Here is a 19,366-nt window from a genome sequence, read left to right on the forward strand (position 1 = left end):
TCAAGCGATTCAAAAGTAGAAATTCAAACCAATAGTAGCTGTACCTGACACATAGTATGCTTAAGTTATCCACACCGTGGCAACGTAGTAGGGATAGTTCGAATTATCTGAGACATGTACCCCAAATACAACTTAGACAGTAGTGATGAATGATGAACAGATGAAGCCATGTCATATAGCATTTTTTTCCTGCAATTCCTCATGACTCACATGGAAATGTGACTTATTTTCAGTAGAGTTCGTGCCATTTTCCAAAGGAAAGGTAACTTTCTCATTGGTGTGTAAACCTATCTGTCCTCCCTGGAGTAAAAATTGGTGTTAAAGATGAACTCTGTCAATGCTGCATAATTACCATCACACATCTATCTGTTCCTTTGACAGGGTAGAAGAGGCTGGCCAGGCCCCCCCGGGACACCAGGCTCCAGAAGAAGGACAGTAAGAGCCCTTCTAGACAAGGAAACTCACTGTACTGGTGGCTTATTTTGTGGTGAAAATGGCTGACTTGGGGGAGTGGGCGGGATGGTTCTGCTGGAGCTTACTATCTTGGGGAATCTAACTTAGGGCATCTTGCGGACTAGGGCTGGCAAAGGACTTGGGAAAGCCCTGGAAGCTGAGGTAGGAAAGTGCTGACTACAGAAGAGTTCACCAGTCAGGAGAGAGAGCTGGGCAAAGAAAACCAAAAAAGCCTCCAACTAGGGGAAAAGCGGTCAAAGTGTGGCCTACTAGCTAGGTTGAGATCACCTGTGATAGCGTTTTAAATCCAAATTATTCTACTCTTTTTCTGCCAAACTATATGACTATTAAGAAAAGTAAGAATGGAGATAATTAAAAAGTGAAGAAACAATAGATGCTCGTGAGGATGTGGAGAAATAGGAGTGCTTTTACACTGTTGGTGGGAATGTAAATTAGCTCAACCATTGTGGAAGACAGTATGACAATTCCTCAAGGATCTAGAACCAGAAATACCATTTTACCCAGCAATCCCATTACTAGGCTATACCAAAAGGAATATAAATCATTCTACTATAAAAACACATGCACACATATGTTTATTGCAGCACTATTTATAATAGCAAAGACATGGAACCAACCCAAATGCCCATCAATGATAGACTGGATAAAGAAAATGTGGTACATATACACCATGGAATACTATGCAGCCATAAAAAGGAATGACATCATGTCCTTTGCAGGGACATGGATGAAGCTGGAGCCATCATCCTCAGGAAACTAACACAGGAACAGAAAACCAAACACTGCATGTTCTCACCATAAGTGGGAGTTGAACACTGAGAACACATGGACACAGGGAGGGGAACAACATGCACCCGGGCCACTTGGGGGTTAGGGGGGCCAGGGGAGTGAGAGCATTAGGATAAATAGCTAATGCTTACAGGGCATAAAACCTAGATGAACAGTTGATAGGTGCAGCAAACATGGCACACATACACTTAGGTAACCTACACATTCTGCACTTGCATCCCAGAACTTAAAGTAAAATAAAAATAAAAAGAAAAAAGAAAAAAAAAAGTCAGGAGAAAGAAAAGAAATCAGTCCTGGTATAGGCATATCTGAGACTGAAATTCAGTCACTTGCTTGTTGGGGGTGCAGTTTTGGTTTGTTTTTTATTTGTTTTGTCATTTTTTCATTAAGTACTTTAAAAAATTTCTGTGTGCAGAAAAGCACAGAGATGATGAAAGAAAATATTCAATAAGAGATAACTTTAATAAAATATACTTAGATGCCTACATCAACTTCTAAATTAGGCTTTCTCGTTTCATTTTGCTAGGTTTTCTTTCCATTCTTTATGTAGTTATCCAGCCTTCAATTTCCCCCACCCCCTCCCAAATACGAAATGTTTTAAAATTAAGCACAAGTAGAAACTACTTTAGTATATTGCATTTATTACATATTGTCTTTTCTGAGCAGAAGTTTATAGAACCAGGTATTATACTCCATCAAAAAATATGTGTTTATCTTGGAGCATACCCATGTTCTTTGCAAGGCAGAGAAAATGAAAAGAAAAGAGATTACGTTTAAAATATGCAGAATTTGATTGCTGGAAAAGTGCTTTACTAATGCAGTTTCAATGCATATAAAGAAATGCATTTGCTATTCATTTCACTTTCTGAAAGGGTGTAGTCAGCTTATATACCTCTGGAAAATATTTTCAACTTAAAGAATATCATCCAGGAAATCTTGGCATGTAAGGATGTACTTTCACTGTTTTATAGCCTCCAGGGGCTAATGCAATATTGCTATGTATTATTTAAACCACACCACTCCCATGAAATATGACCCTCATCTTGGGTTATAGATTCAGACATGTCATTCAGGAGTAAAAGTGGGACTTCCAATTGAAATGGCAGAATAAAGATGTTTTCACACTATTTCTCTTATGTGCATCTCACCAAAAACAACAAAAGAAATTAAAAATGGTGAAACAAAGAATAACCACAGCTTCAAGCTGCAAATAATAATAAATACCGGCCAACTGTTTTTAAATCTCAACCCTAATGAGTGAGGATTTAGAAAGCTGACACATCAAGTGTGACCTCATGCAGGGATGAGATTTCTTCAAAACTGACTGCCGTAGTCCTGAAGAAACTGGTGAACAAAATCCAGGGACATGGTAGATTTTGAGAGAAGCAGGGAATATACACATAGGGCCATAGTTCAACAGCAGAGGCAAAATGAGAAATTGGAAAATATTCCATTTTTATTATGTACAACTAGCAACCAAGACCATGGAGGCAAACGATGAGGAGAGAGGCAACAGTGTCTGTCACAACACAGAGAAACTGACTTAAGGGGCTTCATGTGAGTGCCATGAATCCCTTAAACATGAATAGTAGAAGGAAGATGTAGCTCTAAGGTAAAAGAAATCATTCGTTTGATGAGAAAGTGTTTGAGGCAACATATCTGTGTCAAAGCTACCAGCCCTGTTCCAGCCACACATCCCCATAATTTCTTCAATAAACAAGTGGTCCTATTCAAAGATGGTGAATGGTCAGGAACATTAATAATCTTTATTAATTAGATGATTAATCAGAACATAAAGCTGCAAAAAAAAGAAAACTATGGCCAAAGGGCAGATAAAGCCTCATTAGAAGAGGAATTATTCAAGGAAAAATTTGAATTCCGGCAAATAGTTCTTCAGAGTCTCAAAGAAGTGAAAATAACATTATTGCTCTTAAAATTTGAAGCACAGACAACATAAAGTGAAGAAAGCAAGTTGGCAGTGCTTGAGGAGCAATGGAAGGGAAACAGTAGAGATGTAAGATATGTTAACACCTGACATTTCTATTCTTTGTTTTTTCTTCTGTTCAAGTAAAATTAGATGTAATATTTTAATTTTAAAATAGTTTAGTGTCTCTCTTTAATGAAACACTATTTAGAATTTTATCTATGAATGAGTATAGAAGATGTCAGGAATCATGATTAGCATATTTCTAGATGGAGGAGTTGGGTGATTTAAATTTTTTTTTCTATATTCTCTGTATTCAAATATTTTTTAAATCAGCATATATCATTCTCATAATAGTAAAGTCATTTTTTGAGAAAGTAGAAAAATCTAATGTTCACTGCAGAACTCTAAAATGAATGTTACAATGAGCATGGAGGACTTATCAGTGCACTTATGTTCTGCTAAGCTGGTAAGTGATTGGATGATGGCCAGTGGTAGGAGTGGCATGCTGGGAAATAAACAGCAAATCTGACCTTTACTCATTTGAACACCTACAATCTACCAACAGCACTACTAAATACTAGAAATAAACTCAACTACAACCTTAACTAAGACCATGTTTCCTGTCAAGGAACTTAGAATCATGTTATAGAGTATGGTTTCTCAGCCTCAGCACTATTGGCATTTGGGTTAAACAATTCTCTGCTGTAGGGGGCTGTCTTGTGCATTATAGAAGATGCATGTTATGTATCATGCATGTTATGATGATGTTAACATCATCCCTGGCCTCTGCCCACTAGCTGCCAGTAACACCCCTGACCTGTAACAATGAAAAATGTCTGCAGATATTGCTAAGTGTTTTCTGGGGAAAGGGAGGGTGCTAAATCCCCCACTTCCTGTTGAGAATCACTTTGTAGGAGGGGATGGACCTGTAGAGTTAATGAGCTGTTACCAGTGCTATGCTAGCAGACTATAGTGAATTGGGGGGGAAAGGCAGGAAGGAGGGACAAGAAGGAAGAATCTGGGTTAGAATGTGGTAATTCTGTGGGGAAGATGAGGAAGAAAGTGGGGATCGTCTCTTTCTGAGCCAAACCTGAGAATTAAAACAGATTCTTGTGCCAAGGATAATGAGAAGCAACTGTAGCCTGAAATTAATGCATATCCTTCATTCCTAGTTAGTCTAGAGGGCTGTTAGTTATGACTTGCCCTTTTCATCCCTCTTGGCACTAGTTAGAGGCATCCTGAAGTGGTGTTGGACAATTGTTCACCATTGTAAATGCTTGCCAGTAAGACTCAGTATTAATGTGATGTTTTAGCATTCAGAATGTCCTGCTTTTTACCTGATAATTCTCCATCCCGATGGTTTATATCCAGGAAATTGGGTCCTATAAACAACCAGGAAGCCAGGCTTTGGGGAACGAAGGACTGAGTACCCTGTTCTTGCCCATCTTCTTCTCAGGTCCCTTTGGGGAGATTTTCTCTTCTGATGTGCCCATTCACAGTCTATTTAAAGATATGTCAGATTGTCTAGATGTGTTATCAGACATCTGCAAGTTCTTGGGTAAACCATTAAGATATTTTGGAAAATCGTCTTTCTCATATAAAACACTTGAAATGTTTAGGCAAAATTGCAAAATCATCTTCCATATTTCCTTGTTTTCTGTCTCTCACAGCAACCCAATGTATCTCTCCCTATGACTTTCATTTGGAGCTTAAATCCCAAGTAACCATTAACAAAGGTGCTATACGATCATTTCTGAAGATATTTTCATTATTTGCATGAATAGCGGATTAAAGTCTTTCCCATCCATTAGGCTTATAAACTAACTAGGGTCAGGAGTCAGATTTTGTTCACCACCACCCAGCCCAGTTCCTAGAAGGGAACAGGAACTCAATAAATATGTGTCACAATAATTTATTTTCAGCAAGCCCTTTCAAAATCAAACCTTAAAGACACAAGGGGGAAAAAAATGTTTATTGATGATGTTTGAAACTTGCGACAGCAAGCCAGAGGTAGATTTTTGAACATGGAGGTCTGTTCCACTTCCCTTAAACATACTGGAAACTCTTTATTTTGCTCAAATATAAAGTTCCATTCAGTTCCTCTTGCCACAACCAGATGTATCCAACTGCAGCTGGGGTCTGACCATGTACCTTTCCAACTCAAAAAACCCTAGTGGCTTCTGCTAAATGTAGTAGGAACCTTTCAGCCTAGTAACCCTGCTACTTCCCTTTCTTTTCACACTTTTGACACAGATGGCCTTACTGCTGCTACCAAGTATGCTTCCTGTTTTTCTGTCTACTTCATAGCTTAGGCTGTACCTCTTCTGGAAAGACCTGACACATTCTCTGCCTGTAGGACTGCTACCTATCCTCTGAAACACCCATCTCAAAAATCTCTTCTTCCAGGAAGCTTTTCCTGATTTGACCAACTGGATATGATTGCTTTCTTTAAAACTTGTGTTTCTATCTTTTCCCCTTTTTTATGGCATTTGCAATACTTTGCCTTGTAAATATTTGTAATATGTATCTCCTCCTCCCAAACCCAAAGAATGAGGGTCCCCTAAGGTCAGAAATGTGTGTATGTGTGTGTGTGTGATCTTTATGCTCCCATATTTCCCATCTAGTGTGTTTTGTGGGTAGTATATTTTTCGAATGAAAATATCTATTGCTATTTGTCAAATGGAAATATCTACTGATATTTTTCTGAATAAAAGAGAAGTGAATTGAATCAGAACAGACAAACCCATGTGCTGAAGGAAGGGAAACAGCTTATTTTCCTCCCTCTGATAGACGATTTAGGGTTTCATCTCAAGATGATTCATCAGTTTTGTAAAAAATAAAGACCTCTAAGCGTTTCCCTAAAATACAGTCTGTTTCTTATGTAACAATAGTGTATTGGTCCATTTTCACACTGCTGTGAAAGACATACCTGAGACTGGGTAATTTATAAAAAGATGTTAAATGGAGTCACAGTTCCATGTGGCTGAGGAGGCCCCACAATCATGGTAAAGGTGAAAGGCATGTCTTACATGGTGGCAGGCAAGAGAGAATGAGAGCCAAGTGTAAGGGGAAACCCCTTATACAATTATCAGATCTCATGAGACTTATTCACTACCATGAGAACAGTATGAGGGAAACCACCCCCATGATTCACTTGTCTCCCACTGGGTCCCTCCCACAACATGTGGGAATTATGGGAGCTACAATTCAAGGTGAGATTTGGGTGGGGACAGAGCCAAACCATATCAAATAGATTTTGACTGAAATAGGATTAGCAGAATTTCAAGTTTGAAATACTGGCCTCTCAGAGAACATCTCAAATTTCAATCAAGACAATGTCTGATTTTATTGAATTTTGCAAATGCTGGGTTTTACTTTTACTATAACATTACTCAATGATCCTAAGTTAGACAACAAAATGCCATTGTCTCTTGATTTCCAGGTCTATGAAATATTGATCTAGAATATATCTAGACCCTACACTTACATATGACAGTGGCAGGAAAACCCACTTGATTATGTAGCATCATTTTGATTGGATATTAATATACTGGATTGAGTAGCTTTTGAATGTTTGAGAAAATTCTTTCATTTTTCTCAGGTAAACATTGGCTTTTTAAAAATAAAATTAGTTTGGCCATCTTTATGTCTGAACTTTATTATAAAGTACATGGAGTCAATTATTCCAGTTTTTCCTCTGGCCTCCTGCCTTTTGGCTAGTTTACCCTGATTTCTGACTTCTTTAGTAGTGCTTCAGGAAAAATAAAAGAAATAAAATTCAAACAAGTCAATTTGCAGCTTGTGAACAGCTCTAGTAAAAGTTTAATAGAGAACAAATTATTGACCACAGTCTGTTCTCATAAGTATCTGTAGATTTCAATTGTCTATTATTTCTATTGTCAGTTATTTCAGAGAGACAAATATTCTATTGCCCTAGGATAGAAATGTAGATTTAGCAGTGTTTTGCTTTCATGGTACAGTGGAAAATTGAATGTTGTAAGCACTTTGCGGGAATTGTTATGTATGCTGGTGCCTTAAAGTGTCCATTATTAATTTAAATCATATATAAAAAAGCATTCTTTCTGAATTAAAGATATCTACCTTTTTCTTCTATTTTAGGCAGCTCATGGCAGAAGGGGACATACAGGTCCACAGGTACAACGATTTTTCCCCTTAACTCCAAATGACAAATATTGCATCCACTCAAGGAGCTGGAATAAAGTCTCTAAACTTCCCCTTTTGATGATATTGGTTATAGAATAGAATGCTGGAAAAATTTTAGGATAAGATTTTAAGAGTTCATATTTTAACTCTTTTAATATGTGGGCACTTTGGTCAAAAACCATAAAAAATAATGGCCAGAGATATATTTAGCACAATTATTGTTAAATTTAACTTTGCTTGGATTTTAAGTACAAACTTGAATAACTTAGTAGATGACTCTTCTTTTACGTTTTCATTTAACTTCGGAATCTTACAATTATAAAAAAAACCCATATAAGCCAAAATAATACAATGAAACTTTTGTACAAATTGGATAGTCTATTTTGTTCACAAAGTCAGTTAAATCAAAAACCATATCTCATTGCACATGTTGGTGATACATTATATGTGTTTCATGAAGCTGTAATATTTATGAAAGAGTGGTTGTGACTTACAATTTTGTAAAACACACATCCTCAGATTAAAAATACAATGAGGATAAATAATCCACTCTTAATGGCAACATGGTGAGACTCCAGAATGTTAAAGATAAAAAGCATCTTAAAAATTACCAGAGAGAAAAGATAGCTTTACTCATGAAAAGAATGACAAATTAGATTGCAGCAACTTCTGTTCAGCAATAATACATGCCAGAAAATAACAGAGTAATATCCTGAAGGTACAGTGGAAAAATAATTGTTAACTTAGAATTTTATACCTAAACTATGAGTAATGTAAAATAGACACTTTTGGGCTTGGCGCTGTGGCTCAAGCCTGTAATCCCAGCACTTTGGGAGGCCGAGATGGGCGGATCACGAGGTCAGGAGATCGAGACCATCCTGGCTAACACGGTGAAACCCCGTCTCTACTAAAAAAAATTCAAAAAACTAGCCAGGCGAGGTGGCGGGCGCCTGTAGTCCCAGCTACTCGGGAGGCTGAGGCAGGAGAATGGCCTAAACCCGGGGGGTGGAGCTTGCAGTGAGCTGAGATCCGGCCACTGCACTCCAGCCTGGGCGACAGAGCCAGACTCTGTCTCAAAAAAAAAAAAAAAAAAAAAAGAATTTCATACCTAAACTATGAGTAATGTAAAATAGACACTTTTAGACAAAGAGAGCTTACCATCCAGACATTATCCCTCCCTCCCACATACTTTATCTGTTTCTGCTTCTGTAACAAAATAGCTTAAACTGGTAATTTATAAACAACAGAATTTTATTTCTTATAGTTCTAGAGGCTAGGAAGTCCAAGATCAAGACATGAGCAGATTCAGTGTCTAGTGAGGGCTTGCTGTTCACTCCAGAAATGGTGCCTTCTTGTTGCATCCACACATGGCGGAAGGGGCTGACAGCTACCTTGAGCCTCTTTATAAAGGCACTAATCTCATTCAAGAGGATGAGCCCTCATGACCTAAACACCTCCTAAAGGCCCCACCTCTTAATACTATTACATGGAGGATTACTTTTCAACATATGCATTTTGAAGAAATACACACATTCAGACCACAGCACATTTCAAGGTTAGACTTCAGCAAAAAGGAGAACCTACCCAGAAAAATAGCATGATATAAATGAAATGAAATTGGAGACAGAAGGTGTTAAATTTTTTTTCTGATTTCTAGGAAAAGTTATCTGTAAGTGCCATTTAATCACATCCAACTATATAACAACTGAAATATAAACTTAGGCTCTCCTAATAGTTGCCTAAATTATAAACTTCTTGAATTCTTTATGCTTTTTATAATTCTTGTCTGTGACAGAATTCAAGAGCAATATGGAGAGAATACTCAACTTTTGTTCCCTAGATATTTAATTGATTTGAATATAAATATTAATATAATCATGTAAGATGCTTGAAGATGTTTGCAGAAAATGTGAACTAAATTTTGGGTGTTTTTAAGGTCACATAGCTAAGTTAGATATAATACAAATTGTATAGGAAAGGGGTGGGGGCTGCATGTGTGCATGCATGCATATATATAAAGATGGAAAGGAAATACACCAGCATGCTAGCTGTGGTTACCTCTGCTTGATGAGATTATAGATTTTTATTTTCTTTGTATTTGCATTTATTTTTCACTTTTTTTTTTTTTTTTGAAAGATCCTGCATTGACATTGTGACTAAAAAAATATTTATAAGCTTGCAGGTAAAGGAGACAAAATTTTCAGGAAACAGTGTTAACAGATTGATACTTTCTCACCACAGGGAACAGCAGGCATCCCAGGACCAGATGGACTTGAAGGCTCCCTGGGACTTAAGGGCCCTCAGGTATATATCAAGACCAATCAGGGTGTGAGAACATAAAGAAGAATCTGGGAATGGAAAAATCTGAGGACCTGATAGAAACCCTCAAATCCCTCTTGCAGAATTCCAGATGTTTAAAGTTTTCATGGTAATAAAGTAAGGAAACAATACAGTTTGGACTCATGCAGCACTTGGTCTGCTTTAAGTTTTGTCCCAGTCAAGAAGTGAAAAGTGAATGAACAGGCTAGGCAGTGGTCCCTGTGTACTGGGTTCAGGGTAAGTAGGATATTCCAGGGAGATCTTGAGCCAAGGAAAATGTTGAACCTCAGATCTGGGAATTGTGGTCAATTTAGCACAGTAATAGTTCAGTGTTACATATCTTGGTGCTCATGATGTAGAAAAATTGGCTTTATTCTTAGGAAAGAATTGCTCGAAAGACAGCTGGAGACATCAGCGGGGTGATCTGCAGTGCAGCACTCAGCCTCCCCTTGCCAGCTCACTTCTCCAGGGAGCTACCTCCAGCACTTTTTCCTTTGCAAGGAACAAGCCATACTTGGCTCTTTACACTGATCACATGACGGGGTGCGTGAGGGGTCACATGAGGGGCCAGAGAGAGCAACATTTAGCTAAAATGTTATAATAAAAGAAAGGAGGTCCTAGCAAAGATTGAGGTGAAAGAAAGGCCAGACCACAAAAAAGTTAGAACTTTTTTTTTTTCCTCTCCAAACTTAGTTTTGAAAGCTTGAGGAATAAGTGTACTATTTGGCATAGGCAGGACGATCAATGGTTCTGCTATTTTTCAAAGTTTTAATCCACATAGTTTAAAAAAGTAACTATTATATGTTGGCAACTTGTTACATGGAAGTTGGTCAAAATATCCTTAAACATCAGAAGGGAAAGTGTGTTCACATTTTGCCAAGATTCAGAGCAGTGAACAGTCTTCCCCTTGGACCTTTATCTCTTCCTAGCTTGATTACTTTTCTTTGTTGTTACTTTCCAGCTGAGGAAAGCTCACTGTTTTATTTTTTTTTTACCTTCAAACGAGAAATAGTTGCCACTGGGGTTGTGGGGAGGCATTTCAATAGATTGACTAGCTTTATTTCATGCTAAGGAAGTGATACTACAGCATCCCTTCTTCCATTTTATAGGAACTTACTTTTTTTTAATGGTATAATTTAAAAGCAGAGGCAAAAACCAAGCACAGCATGAAAGTTTCTCTGCATAACATATGAAAGCCACAGCTAATACGCAGTATAATATTCCAAAAATAGAAATAGTCAGATTTCATCTTACCACATACCATATCTTGTTTATGACCAGTCTTCAGTGTGGTTATTGAATAGAAAACTTATTTAAATGTTCTGGTTTCAGATTTATATTTGTAAGGAATATTTTTCTTTTTAACAGAAGAAATGTAGGGAAATGTAGAAAGCAATATGGAAAAGCTCAACCATTCAGTATTTTTTCCAAGCCCCAGTCAGTTTGACTGCAAATCCTCAACTGCCTAAATTTCAGATTGGTCATTCATATTCCTGCACAAATGAGAATGAGCTCCACAGGCCAGGATGGAAGGAAAGGCGTGATTGGAGCTCTCTTTCCCATTTCTGTCCATGTTACTGACTTAGTATTTCTACTTGCAATATTCAATTTAATATTCAATATTCTCTTTTAGGCAAAAAATAATGCTTTAATTCTATGTACTTAGGGCCCAAGAGGAGAGGCTGGTGCGAAAGGAGAAAAAGGAGGTGTGGGAAGTAAAGGTCCCCAGGTAAGTAATGAGATAAATGATTGCATCTGACTTTGATCTTGGCTTGATATGTCTTTGTGGTTTCTTTCATGCAGGTGGAGTTATTTACTGCTTGGGAACCAGGGAAGTGTATTAGGTTTGACTTCAGCTCAATGTGGTGGCCACATCACATCATGGTTCCCATCTTGCAGAGCAGGCTATCACTATCAGACACAGAGGTAGAAAATCAAGCCCTCTTTGCCTCAGCTGCTCAGCTGTGCAAATCAGGTCACAGCACTCCCCTGATCTCAATCCTTGTGGGGTTTCCCATCCCCACCCCACCTCCAGAATACAGCCTACTTTAGTAGTCTTCAAACTGGCTAAATATGAGAATCTCCTGGGGGGAATTATAAAACATTCCACCACCTAGAAACCTTCCCAGGACACTTAAATCAGAAGCTCTGGCCATGAGGCCAGGGTAGCAGTAATTTAACTTCTCCCTAGGAGATCTTAATATAGACCTAGGGTTAGGAATGACTGCTCTGCATTAGCACTGCTCCGGCTTCACAGTGCAGAAGAACCCCCTAGAGGGGATTGTTAAGTAGAGAACTTATTAAAGTGCAGATTCTGAGTCAGCAGGTCTAGGGCAGGGCCTTAGATTCTGCACTTCTAGGGCACTCCCAGATGATGCCGATGCTTCTGGTCCAGACCACATTTTTAATAGAACGGCCCTATGTGATCTGGCCCTCAGCTACCTGCTATCAATATTATTTGTTTAGCTGTTTGCCTGTCTCTCCTTCTAGACTGCAAGTTCCATAAAGGATAGGACTTTGTTTTATTACACTCTATTCCTGGAGTCCAGAATATCAGTACCTGGCACATAGCAGAGCTCAACACATATTTGAATATTGAATCAAACAATAAATGAATGAATGAGACACACTTGGGAATTGTGTTCTCCACTAACACTAGGGTAAAAGGAGTCCATTACTTGTGTGGATTAGTTTAACCAGGCAGTCCAATATGTAAGTGGTTGTGTTTATCACCAGAAAGTTTAAGAAAATTTAAGAGGCTATTTGCATAAACTTGTATCTCATGACACTATTTTTTAACTATAACTTTTATTTTACATCTAGGGGTACACGTGCAGGTTTGTTATGAAGGCAAACTGCATGTCATGGGGGTTTGGCATACATATTATTTTGCCACCCAGATAATAAGCATAGTACCAAATAAGTATTTTTTTCTGATCCTTTCCCATCCTTTACTTTCAAGTAGGCTGCAGTGCCTGTTGTTCCCCTCTTTGTGTCCATGTGTTCTTGTTGTTTAGCTCCCACTTGTAAGTGAGAACATGTGGTATTTGTTTTTCTGTTCCTGTGGTAGTTTGCTTAGGATAATGGCCTCCAGCTTCATCTGTGTTGCTGCAAAGGACATGATCTCATTCTTTTTTATGACTGTACAGTATTCCATGGTGTATATTTACTACATTTTCTTTATCCATTCTACTGTTGTTGGGCATTTAAGTTGATTCCATGTCTTTGCTATTGTGAATAGTGCTGCAATGAATGTACACATGCATGTGTCTTTATGGTAGAATGATTTATATTCTTTTGGGTAAATACCCAATAATGAGATTGCTGGGTTGAATGGTGATTCTGTTTCAAGTTCCTTGAGGTATCACCACACTGCTTTCCACAATGACTGAACTAATGTACAGTCCCACCAGGAGTGTGTAAGTGTTCTATTTTTTTCTACAACCTCACTAGCATCTGTTATTTCTTGACTTTTTAATAATAACCATTCTGACTGTATCTCACTGTGGCTTTGATTTGAATTTCTCTAATGATCAGTGATTTTGAGCATTTTTTAATAATACAGAACTGTGTTTAATACTACAAAAATATAAGTGTTTGTTGTGCTTCTCTACCTGGGTTTCATGGGAGGACTGCAGGGCTCCTCTGAACTGTAGTGCAACACAGAAAGGCTTGACAGCCTGGGGGTAGGGGATGCCCCTGGATTAAAAAATGAGAATGAGGCCCCTCTGGTGAGGTCTGTGTCCATGAGGGTGAGAGGTGGGTTACAGGCATGGGGGCATCAGAAAGGGGAAGGTTGTATGGAGTGGGATTGAGCATATTTTCATATACCTACTGGCCATGTGTATGTCTTCTTTTGAAAATTGTTCATATCCTTTGCACACTTTTTAATGTGGTTGTTTGTTTTTGGCTTGTGAATTTGCTTAAGTTCCTTAAGATTCTAGGTATCAGACATTTGTTGGATATGTAGTTTGCAAATATTTTCTCCCATTCTATATGTTGTCTGTTTACTCTGTTCATAATTTCTTTTGCTGTGCAGAAGCTCTTTAGCTTAACTGGGTCTGTCAATTTTTGTTTGTGTTGCAATCGCTTTTGTCAATTTTCTCATGAAATCCTTGCCAAGTCCTATGTCCAGAATGGTGTTTCCTAGGTTATCCTCCAGGGTTTTTATGCCTCTAGATTTTACATTTAAGTCTTTAATCCATCTTGAGTTGATTTTTGTATATGGTATGAGGAAGGGGCCTGGTTTCAATCTTTTGCATATGGCTAGCCAGTTCTCCCAGTACCATTTATTGAATAGGGAGTCTTTTTCTCATTGCTTGTTTTTGTTGGTTTTGTCAAAGATCAGATGGTTGTAGGTGTGTGGCTCTATTTCTGGACTTTCTATTCTGTTCCATTGGTCTAGAGTCTGTTTTTATACTAGTACCATGCTGTTTTGGTTACTGTAGCCTTGTAATATAGTTTGAAGTCACATAAGGTGATGCCTCAAGCTTTGTTCTTTTTGCTTAGGATCGTCTTGGCTATTCACACTCTTCTTTGGTTCTATATAATTTTAAAATAGTTTTTTCTATTTCTGTGAAGAATGTCATTGGTAGTTTGAGAATAGCATTCAATCTGTAAACTGCTTTGGGCAGCATGGTCATTTTAACAGCATTGATTCTTCCTGTCCATGAGCACAGAATGTTTTCCCATTTGTGTCATCTCTGTTTTCTTTGAGCAGTGTTTTGTAATGCTCATTTTAGAGATCTTTCACCTTCCTGGTTAGCTGTATTTCTTGGTATTTTTATTTGTACATTTTTGTGGCAATTGTGAATGGGATTGCATTCCTGATTTGGCTCTTGGCTTGTATGTTGTTGGTGTATAGGAATGCTACTGATTTTTGTATTTCAATTTTGTATCCTGGAACTTTGCTCAAGTTGTTTATCAGATCAAGTAGCTTTTGGGTAGAGACTATTGGGTTTTTTAGATATAAAATCTTGTCATTTGCAGACAAGGATGGTTTGACTTCCTCTCTTCATATTTGGATGCCTTATATTTCCTTCTCTTGCCTGGTTGCTCTGGTCAGGACTTCCAGTACTATGTTGAATGGGAGTGGTGCTAGAAGGCATCTCTGTATTGTTCTGGTTTTCAAGGGGAAGGCTTCCAGCTTTTGTCCATTCAGTATGATGTTAGCTGTGAGTCATAGATGGCTGTTACTATTTTGATGTACATTCCCTCAATCCCTGGTTTGTTGAGGGTTTTTAACATGAAGGGATATTGAATGGTATCAAAAGCCTTTTTTCCATTTATTGAGATAATCAGGTAGTTTTTGTTTTTCGTTCTATTTACATGATGAATCACATTTATTGATTTGTATATATTGAACCAACCTTGCATCCCAGAGATAAGGCCTACTTGATTATGGTGAATTAGCTTTTTGATGTGCTACTGGATTCGCTTTGCTAGTATTTTGTTGATGATTTTTACATTTATGTTCAGCAAGAGTATCAGCCTGAAGTTTTCTTTTTTCGTTGTGTCTCTGCCAGGTTTTGGTATCAGGATGATGCTGGCCTCATAGAATGAGTTAGGGAGAAGTCCCTCCACCTCAACTTTTAGGAATAGTTTCAGTAGGAATGGTATCAGCTCTTCTTTATACATCTGATAGAATTTGGCTTTAAATCTATCTGGTCCTGGATGTTTTTTCGTTGGTAGGCTTTTTATTATTGAGTCAGTGTTGGAGCTTGTTATTGGTCTTTTCAGGGATTCAGTTTCTTTGTGGTTCATTCTTGGGAGGTTGTTTGTATCCAGGAATTTATCTATTTCTTCTGGATCTTCTAGTTTTTGTACATAGAGGTGTTCATAATAATCTCTGAGGGCTTTTTTTTTTTTTTTTTTTCTCTGTGGGGTCAGTGGTAATGCCCCCTTTTTCATTTCTCATTGTGTTTATTTGGATCTTCTTTCCTTTTTTTGTATTAGTCTAGCTAACTAGTCTATCCTATTTTGGCAAAGAACAAATTCCTTGATTTGTTGTTCTTCTGTATGGTTTTCTGTATCCCAATTTCCTTCAGTTCAGCTCTGATTTTGGTTATTTCTTATCTTCTTCTAGCTTTGGGGTTCGTTCTCTAGTTCCTCTAGTTGTGAAGATAGGTTGTTAATTTGAGATCTAATTTTTTGATTGGGCATTTATTGCTATAAACTTGCCTGTTAACACTGTCTTATCTGCATCCCAGAGATCCTGGTATGTTGTATCTTTGTTCTTACTCGTTTCAAAGAATTTCTTGGTGTCTGCCTTAATTTCATTGTTTACCCAAAATTATTCAGGAGCAGGTTGTTTAATTTCCATGTAATTGTATGATTTTGGGTGATTTTCTTAGCATTGATTTTTATTTTTATTTCAGTGTGGTCCAAGATTGTGGTTGACATGATTTTTTTTTTAATTTACTGAGGATTGTTTTATGTGTAATTGTATGGTCAATTTTATGATATATACCATGTGGCGATGAGAAGAATGAATATTCTGTTGTTTTGGGGTGGAGAGTTCTGTATATGTTTGTTAAATCAAGTGTTGAGTTCAGGTTCTAAATATCTTTCTTAATTTTCTGCCTAGATGACCTGCCTAATGCTGTCATGACACTGTTTTAAAGCATGTTAATTATTACTTGTAAAGTTGCTTCTTCAAAAAGCATAAAAACTTTAAAATGTCATGGTATAAATAACTTCATGAAAATAACTATTTTGCACTCATATCCTTGAATCAATAAAAGCTTGCTGGTATGACAAACTGAAATTTTTAAAAGATGGAAATGCCAAGAAAAACATATATCGTGATTATCTCATCTGTTTATATAAAATATGGAGATGTGAGTGGGTGGAAATCCAAAAGTCTTGGTATTTCTCTTGTTCTAGAATCCAAATTGCATCCACATGGCTGTGCAGAGCACGTCTGTGGATGAGTACCCTTTAATCTTGCTTTGGCAAGATTGGTCAAGGCCATAAATCATTCAGCCTCTTAGCATTGTCAGAGTTAGTCAGAAGGTACTACTTCTCTCTAGTCTACGTCTTCCAGTTTTCTGGCTGGCAAACATGGTTTTTCTTTCTATGCTTGGTTTTCTTGAAATACGTTTGTCAATACAGTGAAAATGCTATTTCAAAGATGTTTACAATTTTTTATGTTCAGGACATGGATGAATGGGGTCACAACGTCGTTGTGTCCAAAAGAAAGCCACAGAGACTAACACAATCAGATGTACAAGAGAGTATTTTTCTTTACTGGTTCTATAAATCCCCTGCCGTAAGTTTCATATTGTTTTATAGCACACAAGGACTAGCCACTGGAGTAGAATAACATGAGTGCTTTCTAATTTCAGGATTTGAAGTTTCTCTTAGGATATACATTTAGGAAAAGATGTGATTTCTGTTGACAATATTCTGAAGGCTTATTAACTGGCATTCTGTATAAATCACATGTGTGCTAATCCAGCCAAGTATGTGACTATGATACAAAAGAATACAGTCCATGGCACAATGAAAAGGAAGAAAGAGCTTTGAAAGGAATGGGGTATTCTTCTGTACCTTCCTTCATTCCCCTTTTGGTTTACCTTAAGGTACTATTCTAATTTAATCAATACCTGAAAAAAAAAAAAAAAAAAAAAAGAATGGAAAATCAGACACAGAAGTACAAATTTCAATTGAAGCTGTAATTATTTTTTGAATACTTATGCTTTCTTGGTGAATGAATCACTAGTGGCTTGTACAATATCAAGAAAGTTTGGGATGTTCAATGCAATTGGGAGTCCAGAATAGAATTTCTCTTTTTGTCTTTACAAAGCATAGCATAGTGCTAAATGGTATACAGTCTGGAGCCAGACTGCCTAGGATTGATTCCTAACTTTGTACCTTACTAGCTCTGTGACCTTGAGGAATTTATGTAACCACTTTGTGCTTCAGTTTTTTGCTGTGATAATAAGGATGGTAATAGTAGCTACCTCATTGGATTGTTGTGAAAATTAAAGGATTTAATATATGTAGGTGCTTAGAAAATTGCATGCAGTCATAAGCTCTACGTGTTTGTTATTACTACTATATTGTATCAATATACCCAATTTAATGGGGGTATTTTAGGGCTCAAAGAATGCAGGTCACCATTCCAGGAAAGACCATGATAGTAATATAACAATATGTAACCTGTAGTAGTCAACAAGTTTCATCATTCTGTATAAGCTAAGTTTGGTGGTCCATTAACCATTCCTTTTACTCATTTAACAAACATTTACTAAGTGCTGCTTGTGTGTTGGGCCCTATTCTAGGATACAAGAATGAATCAGGTATAGACTCTAGCCTCACGTATACCCAATCTCATAAAGGAGGCTCACACAAACAAACAATTGCCATGTGATGTGCTGAATGTTAAAAGAGAATTATACTCAAAGTAGAGTGATGTGGTAAAGGATGGAGTTAAACGAGATGAGTGTATTTGGTTTTGCTGAATGAGCAGGTGTTTTCCGGGTAACCAAGGTAAAGGCAGGCATTCAGAAGGAGGACAACCAAGTTACACAGAGATATCAAGGTGAGTTTTGGGAACTACAAATGGCTCAATATGGTTGGAGTGTAGAGTGCACGGAGAAGTATTAGAAGTTAAGGTTAAGGACTAGTACTGTCAAGATTGACATCTCAGATGTTTTGGGGTTTTTTCTTGCATTAGCTCACCATTTTTTAATGCCCTCTTGATTTTTGTTTTCTCAGACTTAGCTGATATCTAACTTTTAAAAAAGCTGAGCATTTGATCTCCTTATTTCTTTCCACCTTGATATCTGTTCATTGTGAGTTTTCATACATTTCCCCCACACAAATAAAAAGAAGTGACAAGGATTCCTTTTAAGTGTGGGAAACCCTGCACCTCTTCTACCTGCCCTGCCTTATCTAATCCAAAGTCAGCGTGTCCTTGGCAGTGCCCCAACCATTAAACCTGAACTCCCAAGTGCAGTCTCTTCTGATAAGGTGCCAAGCACAATTTTCAAAAAATCATTAACCTCTAAACACTTCTTTCCTATACTTGCTTAACACTAAAGCAGTTGTGGTTACCAAGGGCTCTGTAACTAACTCAACATGAGAAAAAAAGTGGGACAATCAAGTCCCACTTTTGGAGGTTTGATGTGGCCCCAGCCTTATGCATCAAGTTTGGAGAGCCACATTTTTTAGAACTCCAATCTGGACTAATGCATGGATGGTAAGAGTTTGGGAATCCTGTCCCATACAAGGGCCTCAGAGCAGCAGGCATAGTGACTGGGATTTTAGTCTTTAGAGTCAGATACAATTAGGTTCAATTCCCATCTAATCCTCTTATTAACTGAGCAATTTGGATGTGAATGCCTTGAGAAACTGTTTTTGATCAGTAAATGGGGTTAATAACAGGCATCTCACTGTGTTGTTGTAAGAATTGAAGACTGTATTTATTTTCCACTCAGCACAGTGCCTTGCACAAAATGTGAATGCTCAAGAAAAGGCAGCCATTACAACAAAGCCAATGAAGATTTGATCTCTAGCTAATGCCCTTCCCCTTTAAATGCCCTAAACTTCTCTTAACCCTCCATAGTTATTCTTGATCTCAAGTCAAGTAAGCTCTTTCACTCTGATATCTTTCTGGGGGCGATAACTTTTTTGTCTTTATTTTAGAATCCACCAGTGTGATTCCTTGTCTAACCAGCAGTATTTGAG

The 19,366-nt window shown here is 37.6% G+C and overlaps 1 protein-coding gene across 1 annotated transcript in view; it reads left to right on the forward strand.

Moving 5' to 3' along the window:
- LOC104675733 (collagen alpha-6(VI) chain) overlaps positions 1-19,366 on the forward strand; it is a 152,143-nt gene that overhangs the window by 82,006 nt on the left and 50,771 nt on the right. The window contains exons 20-23 of the mRNA XM_010380392.2: positions 382-435; positions 7,310-7,345; positions 9,596-9,658; positions 11,340-11,402. Of these exons, the coding sequence (XP_010378694.2) occupies positions 382-435; positions 7,310-7,345; positions 9,596-9,658; positions 11,340-11,402 (216 nt within the window). The remainder of the gene's footprint in view (positions 1-381; positions 436-7,309; positions 7,346-9,595; positions 9,659-11,339; positions 11,403-19,366) is intronic.

Source organism: Rhinopithecus roxellana, chromosome 1 (genome assembly GCF_007565055.1).
Source record: "Rhinopithecus roxellana isolate Shanxi Qingling chromosome 1, ASM756505v1, whole genome shotgun sequence".
NCBI classification, from domain to species: Eukaryota; Metazoa; Chordata; class Mammalia; order Primates; family Cercopithecidae; genus Rhinopithecus; species Rhinopithecus roxellana.